Source organism: Myripristis murdjan, chromosome 5 (assembly GCF_902150065.1).
Source record: "Myripristis murdjan chromosome 5, fMyrMur1.1, whole genome shotgun sequence".
NCBI lineage: Eukaryota > Metazoa > Chordata > Actinopteri > Holocentriformes > Holocentridae > Myripristis > Myripristis murdjan.
In genome coordinates, this window is record NC_043984.1 from 9,903,328 (window position 1) to 9,928,609 (window position 25,282).

The following is a 25,282-nucleotide window of genomic DNA, read 5'->3' on the forward strand; positions in this document are numbered from 1 at the left end:
TTCCTGCTATTTTTCTACCTGTGATCTGCTTTTTTTTTTTTTTTTGGCTGATTTGCTAATCACCTTTTCCTGTGTTTTTTGAAAGAAATTTTCAAGGGTTAAATTGTTTCAGTGCCATACTTGAACACTGACAACCGTGGCGAAATTACTAAACTACAGGAGGGAAATATTAAAATGATCCTCAGTGTGTAGTGAAATAAATTTAAGTGAAATTAGACTATTCAGCATTTTGCTGAGGACTCCCTGGAAGCCCCTCAAGGACCCCACGTTGAAAGCTACTGTCCTACAGAACAGCTAGGGGGGAAGTGAAATAATATCAAATTTATAATTTAATATCAACATGGGTGTAACTATCCCTTTAACAGGTTGATGTCATGGCTTCTAAGAGAACAGGAAGCTACTTATTAAGAGTATAACATGAGAAAAAAAAAACATATTTTAAAAATTACTGTCAGATGGAACACTGTGAGGAAACAGTCCCTCTGCTCCTGCAGCCTTTTCTCATGAGACGGTGTAAATAATCCAGCTCAGAGAGGGGAGCAGTCAAAAACAAGCTGGCCGTGTGATAAATTAAAGCTGCACTAGGCCACTTTGCATTTCATGTGCTCCAAATGGTACAGAACGGTAGCCTGCACCCATTTGGTATTTCACAGAGCCACTGTGAACTCGCCTGCTTCGATGTGGAAGGACAAGTGCAGCAGGTCAGACCAGGTCAAAGGCACGAGGCACCAACACAGTCGTGTTCGGTGCTGTTTTCATGGCTTCACCAAGAGATGCTCACATGAACAGATCCTGGTTAAACGCTTACCAATACATTTTTGTGGGGGTTTGTGGGCCAATTTGATTTGGATATTAATCCCTCAAGCAGGTCAATATAAGATCCATTCTCATTTGCTCTGACTATTCTCCCACCTCCCTAGACTCCCACCTTTGCCATTAGATAGACAGATAATTAAAACATGAATCTAAAACCTGTCTGTCTGTGTGTGTGTGTGTGTGGGCGTGTGTGTGTTCCAGTGAAGGTTCAGAAGTCTGACCACCCCCACTCTTGGGACCCATGTGTAAATTACTGTCATGCCCCCAACTCCACCCTCATCAACACAAGCTCCACCCTCAACAAGTCCTGGACCGCCTCCAACAACAACACCATCAACAGCCTGGACTACTGCAAATGTAAGTAAATACTGTTGAAATATAAGCCACGAGAGGCTGTGGTTTACACTGATTTTTTAAAAAAACAAACAAACAAACAAACAAAAAAACAATAAGCCTCACGTGGCTTACTGCTCTATAAAACAGTTACTCCATATACCTGGCAAGGTTTCATAAAATAAACACACAGCAACAAAAAATGAGGTAATTTATTGATAACAGATGATCATTCTTCCACTAGTTCTCCAGAGTTCTCCAGGAACATTTAGCAGAACGGCTGCTAAGCAACACACAGACGCAGTGGAAAGCATGTTTATCAGACAAGTAAAGTATGCTTAAAGCGTTGTGTGATTATTAACATTTATCTGGATACCGCCATTAATTGTGCAATTGTTGAACTAGTGATCAGTTATGTGGGCACTCCTCTTTGCCAGCACAGGAGTGTCTGCCTCTGGACAGGAGTGTTTTAGCTGCGCGGTGCCAGAAGAAAGTACATTGCTTCAACATCTTCTGCTGATGTAGTTTGGGTGCCAGTAAGACTGCAGAGACGATTCACATCTATGCCCCGTCACTGACAAGACGTCTCTTGTGTCTGGGCCAGCGTCAGACTTCACAAGCAGTGATTGGTGTAGATGGTCTCGGTGTCGGCTGCTTTACAAATCCCTGGCAACATGGAGCCAGTGACATTCACCACCATGGGCTCTCTAGTATACCTAATGTTAGGAGAAAGAAAAAAAAATTGCTCTCATCATGTTGCAGTTACATTATAATCACATATGTACTTACCATCAGAGGCTATTACGCTCACCTTCCCCCGGCTGCTAGCACTTGCCAGCAATATCATTTTGTTACAGTGTTGCCCGGCTATTTGCTGAGCAAGAGGAAATTGAGCATAACAGGCTACAAATAAAAACATGCAAGCTACCTATAGTTACATCATTAACTTACCATAGATCATTGGTCCAGTTTGTCTGCTTTGGATGGAGATAAAAGGCTGGCGGGTTTGGCGGCAGCACGGAGAGGCATTTCTCTGATGAAGCAATGGGACACAGTGGGCTCCCTGGCTGCTCAAACATAAATCCCCGCAGGCTCTCTTTGTTTTTTTCACTGGCATTTGTGATTTTTGTGCATTCACTGAAGGACAGCAGCGCCTCAGTACTGAAATTGCAATGTGGGCACAGGTGTTTGTAGAGTATTTTACAGCGGCTTCGAATGGGGCTCAGCCAATCACAATCACGGACCGGATGTATCCATAGATGGCTGGCTGATCCTGCTAATAGAGAAAATGCACTGAAATGAGCAAACGCAAATTTTCTCCACTAAAACTTTAAAAAAAAGCCTTTTTTTGGGGGGGAAACTCTATTCATGTCAGGCTGGAAGCTACAGTGTAGGAACCTCTTTACTGAAATGAGATAGTAATAATAAAGACACATCTACGGGTGAATTGCATGAGAGGAGTGTTGATCATGTCATGTCCTCTCACACAGAAGCCATATATCATATTACATCTGAAGCAACATTAAACTTTGAAGAGCATTGGGTTGTATAGTTCCCTGGGTGTAATGAGTCACATTGTGGTGAAATATTGTATTTCTGTCTCTCCACTCACTTCCATAACAGGGCAAAACAGCTTGTGCATGGATAAAAACCAACCAAGCAGATTATGCCAATATGAAAAACAAGTCCTGGTACCGAGGACTATTCATGTAATTACAGTTATTAGTGAAAGCACTATAGATCATTTCTTCCTGGCTCAAGACTACTACAAAGTTACCTGCAAATGCTACCTTCCAATTCAAATCAGAAAATAACAAGAAAAGCATTTTGCCTTATTCTTTTCCCCTTTTTCTTCTTTCTCCTTTTTCTCTCTCTTATTGTACTCATGTTCTTCAGTTCTTCCTTTCACTCATTTGTGAAGTTTGGAAACAATCTAACAGTATTGAAAATATCTTTGTTATCTTTCTCTCTCTCTCTGTCTCTCTGTGTCTGTTTGTCCAGCTCTGGTGTCAACCAGCTTCTCCCCGGGCTCTACGACCACATCAGGTCCCAGCAGCCAGAGCTCTAGCACCCTTCCCAGGACTACAGTTCCCATGAGCCCCCGCAACTCTCTACTCAAACGGCGGCAGAGGAAGAAAGAGCACAAGAGCTCTTGTAGGTTTTGTCTGACTCGCTGTTTCCAATTGACTGTTAAACCTTGTGTTTGCAGTTTCTGGGTATATGTGTATCTGTCTTGGTGTGTGCACATGTCTGTGTGTGTGTGTGTGTGTGTGTGCGTGTGTGTGTGTACGTGTGTGTATACTATATGTAATTGTGACTGTGTTTATGTGATTATGTTGTACTGTTTGGTCTATTGTTAATTTTATATTCTGTTTTTGTGATGATCTTCAGTTTGTCTTCCCCCTGCTGAAACCTTTCACTGTTTGCTTACTGTTACAACACAATTTCCATGTTAGGATCAATAATCCAAAATGAACCAATCTTATCCTTTGTGTGTGTGTGTGCGCACGTGCGTGTGTGTGTGTGTCCAGTGTCCTTGGCGTCCAGTTCGGTGGGTCCAGGTGGTCAAGTGGTTCATGTAGAGACCAGCGAGGTTGTCCTGAGAGGTGACCCACTCAACGGCTTCGGTGTGCAGCTGCAAGGGGGAATATTTGCTACCGAAACACTGTCCGCCCCCCCACTCATCCGATTCATAGAACCTGATAGCTCTGCGGAGAGGTGAGCAACACACACATACATACACACACTCACACCCAAATACATGCCCAGAAAGGAGTGTAAAATTAGAAATGGACTAGACAACTTTGCACGCTGGCAGCACCAAGTGGCAGCGAGGGGTAACTGCGTGAGAACTGAACATCCACATCAAAGCACAGTTTCGCACCAAATGTAGTGTTAGGACTTTTCCTTCACACATGCACCAGATTTCTTCTGGTTAGTAAAACAGTACCACAGACCCTCTTTCACTCTATTTATAAGGAAAAAGATAACAAAATCCTAAGCCCCGGACCTTAGGTAGTGGTTGGAAACATGGTGGGAGGCGCTCCCTACATCACCCCCCTGTCCACATTCCACTCAAGAGTAGTTTTGACGTCCTGGATCATCATGAGTTCCCCACCTGTCATATCCTCTTCATCCACTCTCTCCATCTGTACCATCAGATGAATCATGTTGCTCTCCACTACCTCTGACCTCATCTCCAGTCAGGACAGGACAACCTGGTCATCCTGTTGCTGCCTCCATCATGAGATCGAAGGCAGGCTCGATAGCGTCTCACTGGCCTATTGTTCTCTCTCTGGTCCATCCTCAACCTCCACCGCCCTCCACCCCTGTCTCGCTGATGCAGACAGCCCCGTCACCCCCACTTTCATCTTTTGTTTGTTCACGTCATTAGTTGCTGGAGACTCCATGTGTGGAACATTAAGGGAACATGTATTTGTCTTAGGAAGACGTTTCGCCTCTTATCCAAGGGGCTTCATCAGTTCATGCGCATTGGTCTTTCTAGTCCGCACTAGTCTGATTTTCTGCGGACTAGAAAGACCGATGCGCATGAACTGATGAAGCCCCTTGGATAAGAGGCGAAACGTCTTCCTAAGACAAATACAAGTCCAGTAGCCTACGATTCAATTTACCCAAAGAGAACGATGACCTTGATAAATGAGAATATCCATAGACATTAAGGGAACATCTGTTAGAACTCTCTGTTTCCCTGGTGCCAAGTTTTTCAGACATCTCTGAGTTTTTTTTTGACAAACACCCTCATACACAGAATGTAGTCGTCCATGTTGGTGCCAACTATATCAACAACCAAAATCTGCCAGATTTTAAAAGGGGACTTTTCTTCTGTCAAGATTTTATAAGACACAATGTCTTTTTTTTTTCTCATCACTGTGTCATGGCTGGGCTCAGGTGACGTGGTCCCTCTAAATGAAGCATGTGCCCCTCAATTTATTTATCAGCATAGACTAACCGGCTACAGAGAGGATTTTGTATAACTATTTCTTTAAAAGCTCTTTGATATCTCTGAGCAGTTTTACCACCTTTAACATGCTGTGCTTTTTAATTCCAGATAAGACACACATTCCTTGTGTTTTAATCTATACACCCTCCCCAAGTTGATTTTATTCTAGACTCCTCTAACCTTTTATCACTTATTATGCCTTGTTATGATAGAGTCCTTGTTTTGTTTTTTGTTTTGTTTTTTTAATTTTAATATTCATGTTTGCTGTGCCTCCCTTGTCTCTGTTTTTCTCTGATTTTATTAAGCTAACATGGTAATGCACCAAGTCACAGTGAGGGTCATACTTTTGATAGTGTTTTTATTTGGAATGATAGTGAAGGAATTTATACTGATAGACTCACCTCCCTCTGACCATAAAGCTGCAGTGTTTCAGACATCCCTCCTGCTCCTTCACCCGTGACCCTGGTTTATATCTGCTCTTGCCTCCTCAACAACATGTCAGTTTCTCTGTTTTGTCAAGCTTTGCTGGCTTGATCCTCTATTGTGTCTGTGCGCCCTCATCACTCCTCTGAGGATTGCTTTTGGATTGTTTTTTTTTAGTAGTAGAGTGAACGTGCTTGAAACTCTCAAAGGCCAAATGGGAACCTAGCAAAATGCAGTAAAAGGCAGTAAAAACTCTTTTTTTTTTTTTTTTTTTTTTTTTTTTTTTTTTTGTTCATCGTTTCTAAAGCCTATAATCCAAAGATTTTACGTCAAATCACTGGCACAGAGATCAACTCTTCCTCAGGTTCCTTCCTTCCTCAATGGTCCTCTGCTCACTGCCATGTTTTTCGCATTTTGAGCATATCTCCCTGTTTTCTTATCTTAACTATTGGGCCACACATTCTTTCCACTGTGAATTGCTCTCTTTCCTCCAGCTCAGTCCCCTCATGTTTTAAGCATGCAATAGTTGAAACTCTTCTGAGGAAGTCTTCCATTGACATTTGTTTTAAATAATTTTACACCTATCTCAACATTACTATTTGATGTAAGATTTTAGAAAAAAAAGTATCCTCACACTTGATTTGCTTTTTGCATAAGAGTAGCATCTTTGAGAAGTTTCAGTCTGGTTTTCAATGGAATTGAATCAGAGGGCTGGTCGTTTGGTGTTTTTTTCCTACCTCTCTGGTAGAGCCTTTTCTATACCATTTGGAGGCGCTTCCTCTTCCGCAGACTCCCTCTCTTGCAGTGTCCCCAGGACTCATCTAAGAGTCTATTACTGTTTTTTTTTCCATTTATATGCGCTTTAGGGTCATCATTTTCTGCAAAGACAATATTCAATTCTACCATTACGCAGATGACACTCAGCTATACGTCCCAGTTAAACCTGAAGATTCAATTTATGCCACATAATGTCCTGTCTTACAGAAATTAAAAGCTGGGTGTCACACCACATCCTCTAATAGAACAAAGCTAAATTTAATATCCTCTTATTTGGTCTCATGTACTCCAGCAGTCCCATCTACTTTAAGCTTGGCTACATATAATAGTAAGGACACAGCCTGAAATTTGGGAGTTATTTTTGACCCCAACCTCTTGTTTGATAACCACGTGACCAAAGTGATACAATCATGTTTCCACCAACTTTGCAACATTGCCATTAAGTCCTTTTTAACCAAAACAGATCTTGATGCAGTAATTCATGCTTTGATTTGTACCCATTTGGACTACTGCAGTTCTGTGTATTAAGGGCTGAGTGTGTGTTTTGTTTGTCATTTTGTTGTGATGTCATATATGGGTATTTTAGTTAAACTTGAAACTATCAGATCGTCTTCACAATTGTGACATGGAGTTCCAACTCAGCTGGTGTTCCTTTGCACTTTTCCATGTAGGAAGTCAGATTTACCCTAGTTTCTAGTTCAATGAAAAGCTCCAATAGCTCAAGATCACAGAGTTAGTTGGATCAGAGGTGTGATAATCAAATGGCTGATGCTAGCAGTTGCACAGAGGTTGAAAGATGATTTTTCGCAGAAGTGGCAAGTGGAGTATGAGCTCTAGAGTATGTCATCATGTGATTTGTACTGTGAATTGAAAGAGGTCTTTAAGTTTTAAAAGTATCTACTTTGTAAAAACAGGCAGTATGCCCAGGCTATCTGTAATTTTAAATAACAGAACTCCTTAAATAACAAGAAGATATAAAGGTCTGGAAAGGAATAAAAGGTTGTAATTCATGTAAAAACAAATGCCTGGGAGATGAATATCATGTTTCGTTTGAATGTAAAAACACAAGCATTGTGGAGAATAGACAGACATGCCTAACATATGGATGGTTCATAAACCATCCATATAAAACTCACATCATCATTACGGGCAGATAAACCAAGGCTAGTATGTAAACTCAGTGCCTTTCTGAGTAATATTTTGACTCTGTTGTGAATGATTTTGTTAGTGTTTAAGTGCTCTATCCTGGTCGTTAACTACTGTGCTGTTGTTTGAAGTTTTGGCTCCATACCACAATGTGTGGTCTAGAGTAAATAACTCTGAGTTTGAATCTGACCAGCCCATGTTCCACAGGAACAGCCATGAGTTGGTGTCTCCACAATATACTAAATACTAGACTGTGTATGGCAAAATGTGTCACATGTTAACTGTAAGATACACATGAAAAGATAAATCCCCTGTGCCACACAGCCATACATTTCTAGTACGGTTGGTCCCAATGGGAGGAAAGGCTGAGACCAGTTCATACTTCAGTTTTATTAACAGATTTCAGTTTAAGTTCAGTCTAACTAAGGAGGCTAGACGTGGTAAATGGAGAGAAGGTTATGGTGAGGGTTAGAGATGAGGGAGTGAATGTCGAGTGTGTGTGTGTGTGTGTGTGTGTGTGTGTGTGTGTGTGTGTGTGTGTGTGCGTGCATGCGTGCGTGCGTGTTTGTGCATGTGCACGCGCGCGCGCGCGTGTGTGTGTGTGTGTGTGTGCGTGCATGTGTGTGGTATGATTCATTGTATCAATGGAAAGGGCTGTTATACTAATTTTCATAATAAAGTCTGTGTGCTTGTGTAAATATGTGTGTGACCTAAGCTACTCTTGTTTTAACAACTCTACCAATGGCTGTGTGCACACACACTTGTGTGAGTGAGTGTTTATGTGTGTGTGTGTGTCTGTGTGTCTGTGTGTGCGCACCCACACATTTGTGCGTGTATGCTTGTGCATTTGTGTTGATTTTAATGCCGTATTAACAACTTTACAAGGCCTGTGTGTTTTTTAATAGTGTGTGTGTGGGTCGGTGTGTGTCAGACAGATGTTGACGTCTTAGTGCCTCTGCTAAGCATTGTGTGGGGATATTAATGTGTACAAGTGTTTATGTGTGTAGTCTGTATGCATGTGTGCGTGATTTTACATTTCAGTTAATGTATATATGTGCAAACCACTTGCAAGTGTGAGTGTGTGTGTGTGTGTGTGTGTGTGCGTGTGTGTATTTTCTTGTGATCATCTTCAATCCTTTGTGTGTGTGTTTTGTTAAATTTATTCATAGATATGTGTTTACAACTTCATTAACTGTCTCTGTGTGCAGTTTTCAGTTGTGTCTACATGAATGCTTGTGTGTGTGTGTGTGTGTGTGTGTGTGTGTGTGTGTGTGTGTGTGTGTGTGTGTGTGTTTGTATGTGTGTGTGTGTGTGTGCGTGCGTGCAGTACTGATTAATGCGCTTGTTGCTGTATTAACAGCATCTCTAAGTGCTGAGTGTGTTTCTGCACCCTGAGGCCACACTCCCCTCTCCATTAGCGCCCACACTAACAACGCTAATTAGCTAGCTTCCCCTCGCCCACGCTGGAAGAATCAATAAGTACCTTCCTTTCCGCTTGACAGGGTGAATCTAAATAAACCCCTTCACACTGCCCTGAATTACACTTAACCACCACTAACAGTCTGTAAAAACTGAAGTCTTGTACAGTTGGAACTGATGAAGACGTCCCACTTTGTGCATTTATCCTGCATCTGTCCTGTATTAGTGCTGCTGGCAGGTTTATAATACATACAGTACAGTACCGTAAATTTTTATATTATTACACACATTATTTCACCCTCTCAACAAAATTCACTTTATTTTTAATATTCTGAGTTTTATATATATATATATATATATATATATATATATATATATATACTGTATATACTGTATAATATATATCTGCGAATGACAGATATATATTTTCATTTTTTATTTTTTATTTAGTTCGGTAATTTCGCTCCTGGTAATGTTTTGCTAAATTTCTTAGCTGGCACTACAATTTTTTTTAGTTCTCATTTTGTGCCTATGAGGCAACTTGTGGTCCTTAATTGCTTCCAGTTTTAAGACAAACAAATTTGACTGCATCTGCAGCATAAATTCAGCAAAGTGAACAGTGTATAGTCACATCAAACACCAGCCATTTTTGAACTATCCCTCTCTCATCCTTTACCTCCTTTCGGCAAATGACCTTCTTTTCGTATGTGTTTCTGCACGGTTTGCTGTCTTTATAGCTTCAGCAGGCCTTTTCAGGCCAGGTCTGTGTCACCACATAACCGCAGGCTAAACCCACTAATTCAATCTGCCACTGTGTCTGGACCAGTGGATTAAAAAAATCTACCCACCACTGCAAATATTTACCCATATTTGTCAGGTGAGGAGCCTCCTTCTGTCCTGCATATTTGTGCATCATATGTTGGCTGACGAAGGCAAAACATTATTGCAGCAGTTTGGCAACAAGCAAGCAGTGACATGTAGCTACATCTTGACTTTTACGTGCAGAAAGTAAAACTTTTACTATGTATCTCATTGTAACTAGGTTAGTGTAGAAGACAGATAATTATGATTAAAAAAAAAAGTGACAAGTAGTAATAAAAACTGGTGGTGGGAAATTGTTTAGAGAGCTCAGCTTCAGTCTTCTAAGCAGTCTCATACACCGGTGTTATAGTTTTATATGACAACAAATGTAACAATTATTTTGTAATTGATAAGTAGAAGTAATGGGAATTTGTTATATGGTCATGGGAATGGAAATTAATAATATTGCTGCACTTTAATACAGTACAGACTTGCATTCTAAATGTGTGCTTTAGGTCTTCTAAAGCATTGTGGTTTCTGGTTGAGCTGTTTTGCTAGTGAGAAATCAGTCACACACACGTCCACTCTGATATAGTTACAGTGTCATCCAGAATTTATTGGTGAACTGTGGTCAAAATGTCTTTTAGATTTAACTTGATGAAATTTTGAGGTGTAATGTTGTAATTTCTGACCACTGAAAAGAGAACAAAAGGTTTTTTTTGTTTTTGTTGTTTTTTCCAACAGTGCATTATATTTCATCGAGCACGCAGCCGAATGAAGTATACTAACAACTGTTCTGTCTGTGCTTTAATCGATAATCATTTACTGCCGGACAATTGACAAGACAAAAGTTTAATTTTCACATTAAAACCTGTGGAGTTTTTGACATTTTTATTTTGCTTTGGTCTGACGATCATGAAACGTGGTTGTACATGTGGGAGTAAATTGCAAGGCTCCGCCAATATTTATAGTCCCAATTTTTCTCTGAATAATGCAGTTTATCCCTTTTTATTTCCCTGAAATAGCTCTTTCATGCTGCAGTTCTTGGTCTATTATCACCTGGATGGCTGGAGAGAGAGAAGTGGAGGGGGAGAAAGCAGGAAAGATGTGAGAGGGCCAAAAAGAGAAATGCAGTGGAGGACTGACAGATGAGAGATACAGCGAGAGAATAGAGGTGAAATGGCAAAAGACTGAGACAGAAAGTGAGACAGTGAGAGGAAGAGGGAGGGAAAATAAGAGGGTGATAGAGGCTGACAGAGGAAAAAACTGATGAAGAAAATAAAGGGCAAAAAAGAAAATGAAGATGAGAGGACAACAGAGGGAAAGAGTGAGACGGCGAATGAGATAATTAGCAATATACAAGGAAAGAACATGAACGTGCAAAGGAGCAAGGCGGATAGAGATAGAGCGAAAGAGAGAGAGAGAGAGAGAGAGAAGCTAATAGAGAGAAGAGGCACTGGAAACTAACATTAGCTAAAAGATAAGGTGATGCAACCCACGCAGTCTGTGTAAAAAAAAAAGAAATATCCACATGCTTCCCAAATAGACCTACTGCTGTTATCCAGCCCACTTCACTAGGTATTAATTAAAGGATGTGCACACTTAGGCAACCATGGTGTTTCACTTTTCCAGCTTTAATACACTGTCAGAAATAGGAAGCAAGCCTTTCGGTTTTATCTTGACTTGCGCAGCTAGTGCTTAAAATGAAAGTGGAAAAAAGACCAAGGTATTAAAAACTAGAGAATGTGAGAGGATGTGTAAGCATGATATCTGCTGCACATGCATGCGCAGTACCAGGATATTTTTTGAGCGCCACTCTGACTCTGAATGCCACTAAAAGGTCCTTCAAAGTAAGACTGAAAAAAGGAAACCTGTTGAACCTGATGAACCTCCCCATAAATGCTTCACTTTGTCAAACCTAAAATCTTAAGGCATTACAAGTGGAGTTCCAGAGTTTCAGTTCCTGTGTCAATAGGTATGCTTGTTCAGACAGACAAAGGTTTTTCCAACCTGCAGTCATTTTTTCCCTCTGTAATAGGTCACAAAAACACAAGGCACCAGAAAATACACCATGCAGTTTTTTTTAATACAGTCTATCCTACTAAAACTCCATTGTGTTAACACATAACCAAATTAATATGATCAGTTTACTTGGTTAATTATGAAAACAAATTAGCCTCTTTGCTTCTGCTCATATCAGAAAGACATGTGTTTTTGTGTTCTCATGTGAGCAGAGATATTTTTGAAAACACTCCCATGAGGATAAAGTAAAAAATAAATAAATAAATAAATAAAACTTAGTCCTTCATTTCCTGAAAATTATTATTTTTTTCTTTGGTAGTGACAGTAGAGAGAGAGACAGGAAAGGCAGGAAAGGCGAATGACATGCAGTTAAGGGCTCAGGCTGCAATCAAACTCAGGCCGCCGCAGGAAGGACTTAGCCTAAGACCCTGTGGTGGGGTCATGTGACTGTCAAAGTACTATACCTGCCTGAAGTCCCATTTTATGTGGTAGACTGTTTTGCCACAACCATGGCAAGGTTTAGTTTACGTGATGTCACTAATACTCAACTAGAACTCATCAGGTGAGGATGACAAGGTCTTTGAGGAAGAGGGTAAAGCAGCAAGGGAGATAAAGGGCCCTATCTTGCGCCAGACTCCCTAAACCCGCTATTTGCGGATTTAGGATTTAGGAAGAGGCGTTCCCCCGTAAAAGTTGCTATCTTGTGCACCTCCCGCTATCCGCAAAACACCTGCGCTCCCCGCTATATTATGCATAGGCGTGTTTTGGGCGTTACGCCAGTTAAACCAATCAGTGTGCCAGGTGCCATTGCCTTTAAGGGCAGGATGCGCTATCCTAAATCCTAAATCCTAAATCCTAAACCCTAAACCCGCGATGGAGAGAGGGAGGTAGATTTTCTCAGGGCTTCTACTGAGGCTAAAGCAAGTTGGCTATATACATATTATATATTATATTATAGGCGAGTTAATTCGGGAGGTGGAGCCACATGTGTCCAAGTGGACGTGTCACAAGGTTGTACTGATTGAGCAAAATCCCCGGGCCACACCACACACACACACAAGAGGCAGAGGTGGAACTATGTGTAAACTAATTTATTGACAAGGTAGATTGGGCAAATAAAATATTAAAAATAAAAATATAGCACAGCTGCTGGCCTATGATAAAACAATAAAACGTGCTGGCGTAAGTGTCCAATTAAAACAGTCTTTCCTCTAAACAGTCTATATGAGTAATATACTCAGTCCATTCCGGCGGCGTCCCGGTATGAGTCCGACCGTGTGTGTGGCGAGGCTCCGTCGGGGCGCGCATTGAAGCCGCCTGGGCGCGCTCTCGTAACAGCCCAAACTTTAGGGATAGCGGATAGCGGGTGGTCCTGACCACCCGCTATCCGCTATCCCTAAAGTGTGTGCGCAAGATAGCAACTTTAGGGATAGCGCATGAAACACGCCCACGGACACACCTCCAGGCGCAAATGACGGAGTTGGCATAACAGATTGCGGGTAGCGTGGGCGCAAGATACCGTTTAGGGATAGCGGAAGTTCCTAAATCCGCAATTTGCGGGTAGCGGGTAGTGGTAGCGGGTGGCACAAGATAGGGCCCATACTGTATATGACCAAAAATAATAGTTGACCGTCAGCAGCATATCACAGTGCAGGCAATAGCAGGAGAAACTGTCACTCGGATGAGTCCTGGGCCCACAAGATGTGTGTGACATTTTATCTATTTTCCAGCTTTTCAGCTCAGGAGGTCGTTGGCCTCCTTAGCCCTTCGGGGACTTCCCGAGATCCCATCAACCTCAGACTACTTTTAATGAACTTAGCACCCAGAGCACCCTCCTCTGGTTACAGGACCTGGTTCCACATCTCTAGCCACTATATTTGTTAAGTGATTAAACTTAGTCCAAACTGTTTTTTGGGTCCTATTAACTTGGGACCACTTCAGACCAGCTCAGCAACCCCCAAAACCATCCCTGGTACTTAGTATGTGGGTCTAACAATGGTTGAGGGACTTCCCCATGTCCTATCAAATTCACACCACTTTAAATCAACTCAACGTTCCCAGAAAGCACCCATAGGACTAGGGTCAATGCCTCCACCTACTACGGTTCTTCAGTTTTAGACCTGTAGGTGACATTAGAAAGAACATCAGGTTTCATCCTCTAGATAACATGAATGTCAGCATCAAAGTTCATAGCGAGCCACCAAATACATTTTGAGATGTGCTGCTCTAGACCTAACTGCTGACCAACCAATATGGCCTCCCTGTCCTTTGAAACACTGATCAGGAGATAGTCATCTACTTATTGATGAGAGATTTGGAGTTCAGATTTTGATATAGAAAATCAGTCATGAGGCAGTGCTTAGGCCAGGTCAAAAAGACCACAAGTCCATAAGGGACATGATTTCAACAATGTGATAGGATTAAGAGGTGCTTAAGAACTTTACTGAGTTATGAAGCATCATCAAAATTTATTTGGGCAGAGTCCACAACCCATGAGTCTAGTTTTGTAGGTTTTGGGTTCAGGCTTCAAAGTGTGAAATTTAGTTGTATTGTATTGTTGCTGTAGCTGACATCTTCGTGGTTTCTCCTCCTGTAGGTGTGGCCTGCTGCAGGTGGGGGACCGCCTCCTGTCCATCAATGGAATCCCCACAGAGGACGGGACGCTGGAGGAAGCCAATCAGCTTCTCCGAGATGCAGCGTTGACCAATAAGGTCACACTGGAGATAGAGTTTGATGTAGCAGGTTGGTGAGCTGCTGCTTACAGACTACAGAGCTGTGTCCCAAAACATAATGCATACTGATTCCAACTGAAGTGTTGACTATGTAGTGTTCACATTGTGAAAGTGTGGCAAATACAGCATATTCAACAATGTCAACTCCAAAGTCCACTCACTGCACACTATCGTCCCACAATGCCATGCGTTATGGAAAAGGAGGAGCTACTCAGGGGGCAATGGTAAATGAGAATTTCATGAAAACCACAGATACACCAAAATATATGTTGAGATACATGTTTTTTGTATTTGTCTGCTGATTTTGAAATTTGAAGTTACAAGGCACCAGAAGACGATCAGACATGGATCACGTGATGCTGCTGTCAGTGGATGTGTTGCATCATTTCCAGTTGATAAAAAATGGTGTTGTAAGTTTAATTACAACACCCTCATCCTAACAGTGTACTATGGAAATGAGGCACTTTTTTATAGTTAGTATGTAGTGTACTTATGGGACACAGGGCAAGAAATAAAGGGGCCATAAGTGAGATTTTTCGTAGCCCATAGCACAATATGACTGTGATTACTTGGTCAGAAGCTGAGATTTTCTAGGTTTTAAATCATTGCGTCATGATATATTACCTCTGCCATGAAATCTCTTACTTTATTTATGGCATTTCAAGGCATGTTATTTATCAACTCCCTTCACCTTTCCTAATACTACTGTTCTTGCAAGTTATCTGTACCAACTTTACATACTGTAAGCACTGCATACAAGATGTATGTGTTGTCTTATCTATATCCTGTGCAATGTATGTTATCTTAGAATCTTAAAAAAATGTACATATAGCAAAATTTATGAGCATTGTAAGGTAAGACATTCATTGTATAAGCAGTGCTTCCATGTATTCATATTGCTAGAAATCACCTCATTGTAGCAGTGTGTGCAAAAATGAACGAAGATTCAGCTTTTCCAGTCGTGTCATATTGAGGCCATTCCCAAGAATATTACAGGTGTGTGATTATCTTTACGAGACTATGATCAAGTTTGATGGCACCTACAGGTATAGAGGAGGGAACGGTTTTACCTTTTATAGATAGATGTGAATTTGCCTCTTGAACAGTGAATTTGACTGAAAGCATCCTGTTTTGCCACAAAAAAACCCCCCAAAAAACAGCCTGTGAAAATGAGGGTTTCACACTGCGTTAACTGGTGTGAATACTTACTCCAGTGTGTGCCAAGGCAACAAGCATAAATCACACACTGGACACGTTATGCCCTGATACAGCTGTTGAACCCGTGCAACTCTGTCATCACAAGACAGCCCAAGAGATGAAAAGGAGCTGGATGGCCTATAGATATTAGGAGGAATGTCACATAGAAAAAAATAAATTGAATCTGATCCCAAGGCTTTCCTGCCTATAACATTCAACTTGTGTGTGCACACTGAATAAAAATACACATTCTATATCTACACCAAAGAGGCAATGCAGCGGGTTAGACACATTGTGTACCTTCGACTTGTTTGTTTGTTTGTTTGTTTGTTTGTTTATTATTAGCTTTGGCAGCTGTTCTTCCCGGAGTCCACATAGTTTACATGGTGCCAATACTAAATATATATTCACACCACCCTTCGCAGCACACTAACATAACACATCGTATTACTCATCTACTGTAAATGAAACAGTTACAGTTGACACATTTTAAATTACATAAACACAATGCAAATAGACAAAGAAAACAGACACGCTGCACTTACACACCAAAGAATACTTACTAGTTTCTTCTTAAGCAATGATCTTGAAGTGTTTCTTTAAAGCATACATATTATTTGTTGTGTAATATCCAGATACAGGATACAGGAAATAACTCGAAGTGAGCCGTCTCCTTTCTGCACTGAATTTCCACCCATTTATTCCTCAAAAAAAGAAAAAAGCTTCAGTCGCAAGTGGTGGAAAATGTGAATTTTAGCCTGCACTTTGGTCATGTCTGGTCTTGCCTATTTCTGGCGATACCTATTAATTCTACTAAGCAAATATTTAATAGCGCATGGTGGGAACGTTCACCCAAGTCAAGCAACGTGCTGTGGTCAGATACTCAGCAGCTAAAGGCTTTTAATTCAGTCGAAGCAGGGCTGGACAGGATAATTACCACTGTTCACTGCAAGGCATGACCACCTCAGCATGCTTTTGACCGCATAACAAACCAAGTAAAGTGCAAATATTAAATCTAGCTATAAATTCACACTGTGAGCAGCTCGGATGATTATTAGGAGGGCCAGAGACTCTAATTGCATCTGTGAAAGAGTCTGCAGCTAAAACATTTTGAACAGGAAAATCGTGTTTTTCTGCTTTGATATTGCATTTCATAACATTACATCATTTTGATGAATTAACATAGGCCTACAGTAGCCAGCCAGCAAGCGCTAATGAGGTAGCATTAATCAAACATATACAAAAAAAAAAAAAGATGGATGTTATGCAAGTATTTTTTAGCTATTTATTCCTGTAGCCTTTCAAATAAAAGTCAAATTGTGCTTCTTACACCAGCAATGTGAAACTGTAGTTCATGAAACAAAGACGCCTGGTAGAGAACAAGGAACTACAGAAAGCTGATTGGCTGTTGATGACCAATGACAGCAAAAAGTTGAGTCATCACCTTTTTCTTATTAACTGACAGCCTGTTGAGCCTCCGCAGATTGACTTGCTTACCCCGGTTGCGCTGCTTTATAGGAAATGAATGGACTTCTGCTGACTTGTTGATTATGTTATTATGTGAATGAAAGATAAGTGTTCCTTAATGGATATAATTTATGCTGGAACGAGGAGTTGACCCTAATGATTTGGAAAAAAAAAAAAAAAAAAAAAAATCTTAAGTCATGCTCAATTTGCAGCTCGGGATTGTGTTTATGTCTGGATTGTTTTCTGGTGAAATTAACATTTAGTCATGCGGGCAAAGAGCGAGGGCTTGAATTGACTGTTTGTCCCGGAGAAGAGCAAGTCTGAGTTGATAAGAGCAACAGCTAAATGCCTAATAATTACAAATGGAAATGAAAAGACATTTGTTTCTCTAATGTTAATGGATTGTGTTTATCTCTCTCTCTGTGTGTGTGTGTGTGTGTGTGTGTGTGTGTGTGTGTGTATGCGTGCATCACAGAGTCAGTTGTGCCTAGCAGCGGTACTTTCCATGTCAAACTGCCCAAGAAGAGAGGAGTGGAACTGGGCCTCACTATCAGTGGTAGGACCACACACACACACACACACACACACACACACACACACACACTAGTGTAAACAATTTTCATATGATCTATTTTTTGTTTCGGCAGTCTGCTTTCTTGTGGCTGAAAGTCTACGTCTCACTAGACCACCCTGTCATTCACATACACACTCACACACACACACACACACACACACACACATACACACACACACTCCTGTGGATGTCGGCTAACAGTTTACAGTGTTTATAGAGCCTTCTCTGTAAATCTTACTGTCTGGAGTCTGGGTTTCATTCTGTTGCCACTAATCTCTTCACCCAAACTGTACTGCATATAGAAGAGTTCTCAAATATAAAACTTTAATTGTCATAGTTAAAAAAAACATAAAAAATAAAATAAAATAAAAAAAACAGTTGCAGATCTCTTTAATGTTCGGTTGTAGTTTACTTGAAGACATAGAGCTCTGAGTAAGTGTGTGGTTGCTGCGCTGTGGCTGTCTGGCAGATGTTGCGTGGTGCAATGGCACCATCTTTTGGAAGACCAAAGTTCACTGATGATTTTGTTGTTCATGGATGATTTAGGCCACAGTGCCTCGGTTCACACAACTTTGCCAGACAAACAAGACCTCCCATTGCATATAGACTGACTTCAAACCTTTTGTCTACATTAATATTTGTGAGATTGTAAGACAGTGTCAGTAATAATTCCAGTCATTTTCCACCTGGGCTTTATTTTCCCAGTGTGAGCCATCATGATAATTGACTGTGATGAAACCTTCATCTCTTGTTTCATGTAGTGCCTCACACTCCAGGTCACCAGGAGTGTTGCTGTTGAATACACACACACACACACACACACACACACACACACACACACACACACAGGGTCTACTCGTATTCTCCAACAGTGGAATCCAACACAGCTTTTCTTCACAACAGCACTGACAGTGTAAACGTGTCTTAATTCAGCTGTGATTGGATCATTATTGCGACATTTCAATTGTAATAGTCTATTTGATATTTTTTTGTCATTGGTCATGTATTGAACTTTTACTGTTTACTATGCTGACTTGGCTTGCTGCCAGCCAGCTGCTGTCATGTTTGGAAGAAACAAAAGGATAAGATGATGTTGTTTCACACAGTTTACTTGAAATGCACGCCTTTTCCCAGTCAACAGTTTCTATTTACTGAACAGCGACCTCATGCTAGTTTAAATAACACATCTAATACTGCAATATGCATTTGTTTAAAGGTAATGGATAATTTCGACATCGAGTATAGGAAAGTCCCATTGCAATGTGTGGTTTAGTTTTAATGACTTGCTGAATCAATGCTTTAGCCCTGTGTGTGTGTACTGGGCAGCGAACTGAAACTATATCATGCTCTCCAGTGAGGGAAGTGATGAAAGTTTGAATACAGTCAATCATAATGGCAAAGCTAGGAAAACTGTTTTTTGTTTGTTTTAGTTGGTGTCAGATTATGGTTGCTTTCTTGTTTTGTAATTGCTATTAATAATACACTACTTTTAATGCACTGTGTGATTTTATTCGAGCATTAGAAGGTATCAAGAGCAATAAGTTTTCATGACAGGGTGTGCTTCAAAACCCCACCAGGACAGTCCCTTATGGTTTAGTTGGTGTAGTTTGTGCCATATGGGTGATATGATTTCCATATGACTTCCACTCCACTTACATCCGGCACATGCCGACCGTGCTGCCCTGACCTGACAGCCAGAGCGGCAAATACCACGTGCACTGCAGCATGAGAGGGACGACAAGATCAAACAGATGGTTAATGTCTGCCACACTGAGAGAGGGTGAACACCACTGAAGAACGTAATGGAGATCTGTCCATGCTTGCTAAATGAATTCATGCGAGCTGCTAACACAGCTTCTAGATGCTTCTAGATTCTTCTAGATGCTGCCTTTGCTCCATTCAGTCAGTTTTCTCTGCCCTTGCTGCTACATTATGAGCAGCACGCAGGCACATCCAAATGCAGCGCAACCTAAACTCTGCTGCTCTCTCCCTCCCTGCGCTCAAGTGTCACTGCACCCACAGTGGCTGATGCCAGTGTGAGCGTTTATAGGGTTATGCACACCAGGGATATATGATATTTATAAAATATCATACTGCAATATCTGCCAGGCAAGTTTGAGATTCATAAACTGAGGGAAAACTGCTTTATCTTTCTTTCTGCAGTGGCTAAAAATGTATATTTAGTATTCCAACCACTTTTACCACTTTTTTACTTATAACTTATGTAAAAAAAAAATTCTGGGATCATGTAGCTGCTGTTTGTTGTCATCGACACTCAGCAGCTGAGGTAAGGCTTGGTCTGAGGAGAGCCACAGTCTCAGACTTTTGAAAACTTTCTGGTTTATATCATTATGCTTCAAAAACTCTCCACACAGCTCACATTAGCTCCAGGATTGTTCATAGAGCCTGAAATGGCACAGTGCAAGTTTAGCAACAATATATTATTAATATTCTTGCTATTGTTATCACTGCAGTAGATATTGTTATTGGCTCTGTCATTGTTGTTTATGGGACGTCATCTCCCTCCACAGCTAGTAAGAAACCAGGAGAGCCCCTCATCATCTCTGACATCAAGAAGGCCAGCATGGCTCACAGGTAGCATGTGGATTCTACTCTATTCTATTCTATTCTATTCTATTCTATTCTAGTCTATTCTATTTTTTTTCTTTTCTATTAAAGACTTGTAAGGGAACACGAATCCAATGCCATTTTCTTTCTTTTTCTCATGCGTCCTCCCCTGTTCTCTCTCTCTCTCTCTCTCTCTCTCTCTCTCTCTCTCTCTCTCTCTCTCTCTCTCTCTCTCTCTCTCTCTCTCTCTCCCTCTGTAGAACGGGTACATTGGAGCCTGGTGACAAGTTGTTGGCCATCGACAACATCAGACTGGAGAACTGCTCCAAAGATGATGCAGAGCAGATCCTACAGCAGTGTGAGGAACTTGTCAAACTAAAGATTCGGAAAGACGAGGACAACTCTGGTATGTGCGTGTGTGGACATAAATGGTAAAGGCCTGTGTGTGTGTGTATGTGTGTGTGTGTGTGTTTATGCTAGTATACTGACAAATAGGGGAAGATAGAATAGAAAGCAGTGACTAGAGGTGAATAAAACTGATTTGATGTAACTAAAGAAAATGGCATCATTTCATGGCACCACTGGTTTGATGCAGCGGCGTCTACCACACTGCCATGTGATCAAATGGAGGTAAACATGAACTCTGCAAAACAGTTTAACCATAACCAATCAAACATTTTTACTGATAAAGAAGCAACAAAGTCCAGTCTAGTGACACCTTTTTTGCAACAAACAGTAGAAACAAAAACAGAAAAATATTTAGATATGAACAATAAGGTTGTTGGAAATGTTTTATCCACAAGAGGGCAGCAAATACACAAGTCTGGAACCCTGAGCAGGTTTGCTTGATTCATTATCATCTGATATTAAAAAAAAAAAGGTGGAAAATAGGATTATACGTGTGTTCTTTAAATAGATCAAGGATCCAGGGAGTTGGGGAGGGGCATTTACTCTCTTGTTTTACTCAGATGAAGAAAGCATTTCCAGTCATTTCAGATGACAGCATCTCAATTTTACACATTCTCCTCAGATCATGCTGAAATCATTTCTGTTCACACTTCAAACTTCCTCTTTTAAACTTCTGCATTTAGCAGGATTTGCATTTCGTGCCTCTGCCTGAAATACATGACAATGCAGCATGTGTTAGTAATGTGTTGCTAAACATGGACTGCACCTGCACCTGAGGTTACGGCTTCAATGCCCACGTACCTCTTTTTAGGTAAAATCTGTTCCGGTTCTTAACTTGGTTTCATTCAGCATTCTCTGAACTAAGGTGCTCTTTAGTAAACCACTTGCACCAGTTTGGAGTGGCATCACTGTGAAGAAGGTGTCTGGGTCGCTGGCCACTAGCTCCAGCATTGTGGTGGCTGAATTCAGTCCCAATCTGCTGGTTTGCTGCTCTATGATCGAGCACGCTGTCCAAGACTTCATACTTTTATTACCCCATGCAGTGCCACTTTTTGCTCAGTCCTTCTTTGTGCTCCTTCAGTTTTTGAAAAACTTTCTATTACTGCCATCCATCTGTTCCTGAAATTCAGTAGATGTCCAAATTGAAAACGAAAGTTGTGGTTCTCTGGCAGACCACTGCACGCTTCAATTTCTCCGTCACAATCAGAATCAGAAATACTTAATTGATCCTCAAGGGGCACTTGGGTACCACATAGAATAAGACACACCAACTCCTGTCGTCACGGTTCCCACTTCAGGAGCTGCTGTTTTTGCTTTCCAGCTGGGAAGCAACAGGGAACATTTCCTTGTTGGTCAAAAATGGCCATTCATGCTACAGATGTATGAAGATGTGTACCACTGCATACTACTGGTACTGGTAGATAAAATGATTCAGATGTAACGGCTGTGTCTCATTTGCAAAGAAGCTTCCTCTCACCTTGGAACATTCATGATTAAAAAAAAAAAATGTCCAAAACATGAATTTAGAGACCCTAACAGGGCAGGGCTATATTTGAGACAAGCCCAAAACAGATGTGGAAATATTTTAGCTCACCTGCTTTTACTAAAGTACATCCTATGGACAGCCTTCAGTTCTGATATTACATGAATGCAGCAAATGGCATGTGGGTTTGGTTTTAGCTGGATGTGGGAAATGAAGTACATTTGATGTGCTGGTCACGGCTGTCATTACATCATATGACACACACACACACACACACACACACACACACACACACACACACACACACACATGAGTAGCCTAGTCTTCCATGCTCACACACACACACACACACACACACACACAGTGAGAGATTGTATAACTATGCTAGATGACTTGGAAAGTATAATCACACATACACACATGTGAGATATGCAGCCATTGTGTGTTCATGCTATGATGACTTGGCTGTCTTCTCCTTGGTAACCATGGAAACTGTCTGCTTATTGGTCTCCAGATGAGTTTAACACATGACCTACTTCCTAGAATACAATGCACGCGCGCGCGCGCGCGCGCGTGTGTGTGTGGCTCTATTTTTTTTTTTTTTTTTTTTTTTTGTGATGATCCAGACACCTAAGGCAAAAGCGTTTGAGTACTGAATTGTGTGTGTGTGTGTGTGTGTGTGTGTGTGTGTGTGTGTGTGTGTGTGTGTGTGTGTATCAGATGAGCAGGAGACATCGGGCAGCATTATCTACACGGTGGAGCTGAAGCGGTATGGAGGTCCTCTGGGTATCACAATCTCAGGCACTGAGGAGCCTTTTGACCCCATCACTATATCTGGCCTCACCAAGAGAGGCCTGGCCGAGAGGTATACACACACACTCACACACACACACACACACACACACACACACACACACACACACACACACACAAACTCTGCGCTGTTCTTGGAAATCTAGGTTGCCAGTTTGAGCGGTTATCTTTAGCTCTAGGCACTTTGAGTGAAAATGCTGATTTTATCTCGCTTGGTCAGTTTGGAAATAGCACAATATTTTTCTTTTATAACTATGATTGTTTCATAAGTTATATAACAATCAGCAAAATAACCATTAATAGTTAATAGTTTTACTAGCTGTATCAAGCACATCAAGCAAAAACCCAACACATAAAACATGCTGCTTTTTAACATATAACGAATAACATTACATTGTATCTGTTATTAATTCACAATAATATTAACACTGAAACTTGTGTTTGTTCACAACATTAAGCTTAGTGCTCTTATACCTAGTCTGCCTCATCTTGGCATGACATCCACTCATCTGACCCTCTTCCCTCCTTTCACACACTCACACATGTGCTGCTTCCATCTCTATGCATGGCAGCATGTGGCATGTGAGTCCAAGAGTACAGATCACACTGACACCTCTGTCAAAGTTGAGCACGAGATAAGGAGCCTCTGCACTCACTGCAGCACATTCTACACAGTATCCAGAGATATGACAGTAAGATAAAGTGTTTAAAAGGTGTTGTTAACCTCTCAGTCACCTTGTCTGGAAGGTACACTTGCTGAACCTTATCCTGATACACAGAGATTACAGCTACAGAATATAGGTTATCCCTGTTTATACTGAATGAAGTGTGATAAAACTGAGATCAAAGAGAGCAGAGAGTTGTATAAACACGGTATCATTGGCTTGCAAAATACAGTATTTAGTAAATGTGTATTTGTTACAGTATTGGTTTGTTACCAAGCAAAAATTTATTTTGGTAGTCTTGGGTTGAATATTTCCCTGGACATGATCCACATAGTGGTGAAATATACTTATTAGTTGCTCCGTACTCCGTTGGGCTGCTAAGTCACCTCCATAGAAAAACAGCTACCAAAATAACACTTTGAGTGCATAAACGAACACAAACACAGTGAATTATGCCATAAAAAAAAAAAAAAAAACATGTCACGGTACATGTTTTTCCCCCTGTAATTACAATTATTCATGAAAATGCTATTAGGTCATTTCTTCCTGGCAGAAAGCTAGTGTGTGGACGTTTCAAGCAGATATTACCTGCTGGATCTACTTTCAAATTCAAATAGGAAAATAACAAGAAAAGAAAAATAAAAATGGATATCAGGATTTTTTAAATCTGTTATTGATTTACTTCTCATGCATTCTGCCCTAGTATTCCCAGGTGCTTCCACACACAAACACACACAAAAACCTGCATGTCCCATGCAACTGAAATTGGTAATCGTTTTGGTCTGCATAACCCATTGCATGTGTTTTATTATCTATTTCTATATTACAGTGAGTGTTGCAGGAAACATGAACGCTCCCTACAGTCAGTTTGGACAGCTGACCTCACTTTGGATCTAGTTTAGCACCCCTTGTTTTAGGACAACGTTAATTTCGAGTGCATGTGTGTGTCCTCTCACTTATGTGTGTGGGTGTGTATGTGTGTGTGTTTTCATGTGTGTGCAGGACAGGGGCTATTCACGTAGGAGATCGAATCCTGGCTATCAACAGCGTGAGCCTTAAGGGCAAACCGCTGAGTGAAGCCATCCACCTGCTACAGATGGCTGGAGAGACAGTCACTCTCAAGATAAAAAAACAGTTAGACAGTAAGTATGCAAACGTTTTATACAAATTGAATGATAAATCTATGAGAAACAATGTCTGACGCAGTGGCAGAAATCCTAGTGGTGTAGGCCATTGCGCCTGGACCTGCACATAATAGAGCCCTGGTGGCAAGGCCCATGACCTCATTACATGACCCTGATTGCCTTGTTAAAAAATGTCTCCACATCAAACACCAATCATGTAATGTGTCATTGTTGTTCCCACTCCACCCAGTTAATGTTTGAATAACCTGTAATTTCATGGTTGTTCCTAGTTTGGCACACATACTGTTGTCATCAGATGTTGTATATGCTCGTGAAAATGGTGGATAGCTGGATGATTTGAGCCCTTAACGAATTTAGCTAAGGCCTATGAGTATTTCTTGCACCTGGGCCTCCCCCAGTGGTCTGTGCCTTCATGGAGGTCCCCTGAAAGACTGGATTTGCTCAAGCAATGGCTAAATAAATTACACCTGGTCTAAAAAGTAGCTGATTGTGTGCATACTGTGATATGGCGAATTTGTCTCCAAATATAGGT

At 41.0% G+C, this 25,282-nt stretch overlaps 1 protein-coding gene across 1 annotated transcript in view; it reads left to right on the forward strand.

The window, feature by feature from the left end:
* grip2b (glutamate receptor interacting protein 2b) overlaps positions 1 to 25,282 on the forward strand; it is a 196,479-nt gene that overhangs the window by 161,949 nt on the left and 9,248 nt on the right. Inside the window, exons 10-18 of the mRNA XM_030052548.1 lie at positions 1,018 to 1,173; positions 3,151 to 3,303; positions 3,681 to 3,867; positions 14,295 to 14,440; positions 17,570 to 17,650; positions 20,200 to 20,263; positions 20,497 to 20,642; positions 22,848 to 22,992; positions 24,608 to 24,747. Coding sequence (XP_029908408.1) covers positions 1,018 to 1,173; positions 3,151 to 3,303; positions 3,681 to 3,867; positions 14,295 to 14,440; positions 17,570 to 17,650; positions 20,200 to 20,263; positions 20,497 to 20,642; positions 22,848 to 22,992; positions 24,608 to 24,747 — 1,218 coding nt within the window. The remainder of the gene's footprint in view (positions 1 to 1,017; positions 1,174 to 3,150; positions 3,304 to 3,680; positions 3,868 to 14,294; positions 14,441 to 17,569; positions 17,651 to 20,199; positions 20,264 to 20,496; positions 20,643 to 22,847; positions 22,993 to 24,607; positions 24,748 to 25,282) is intronic.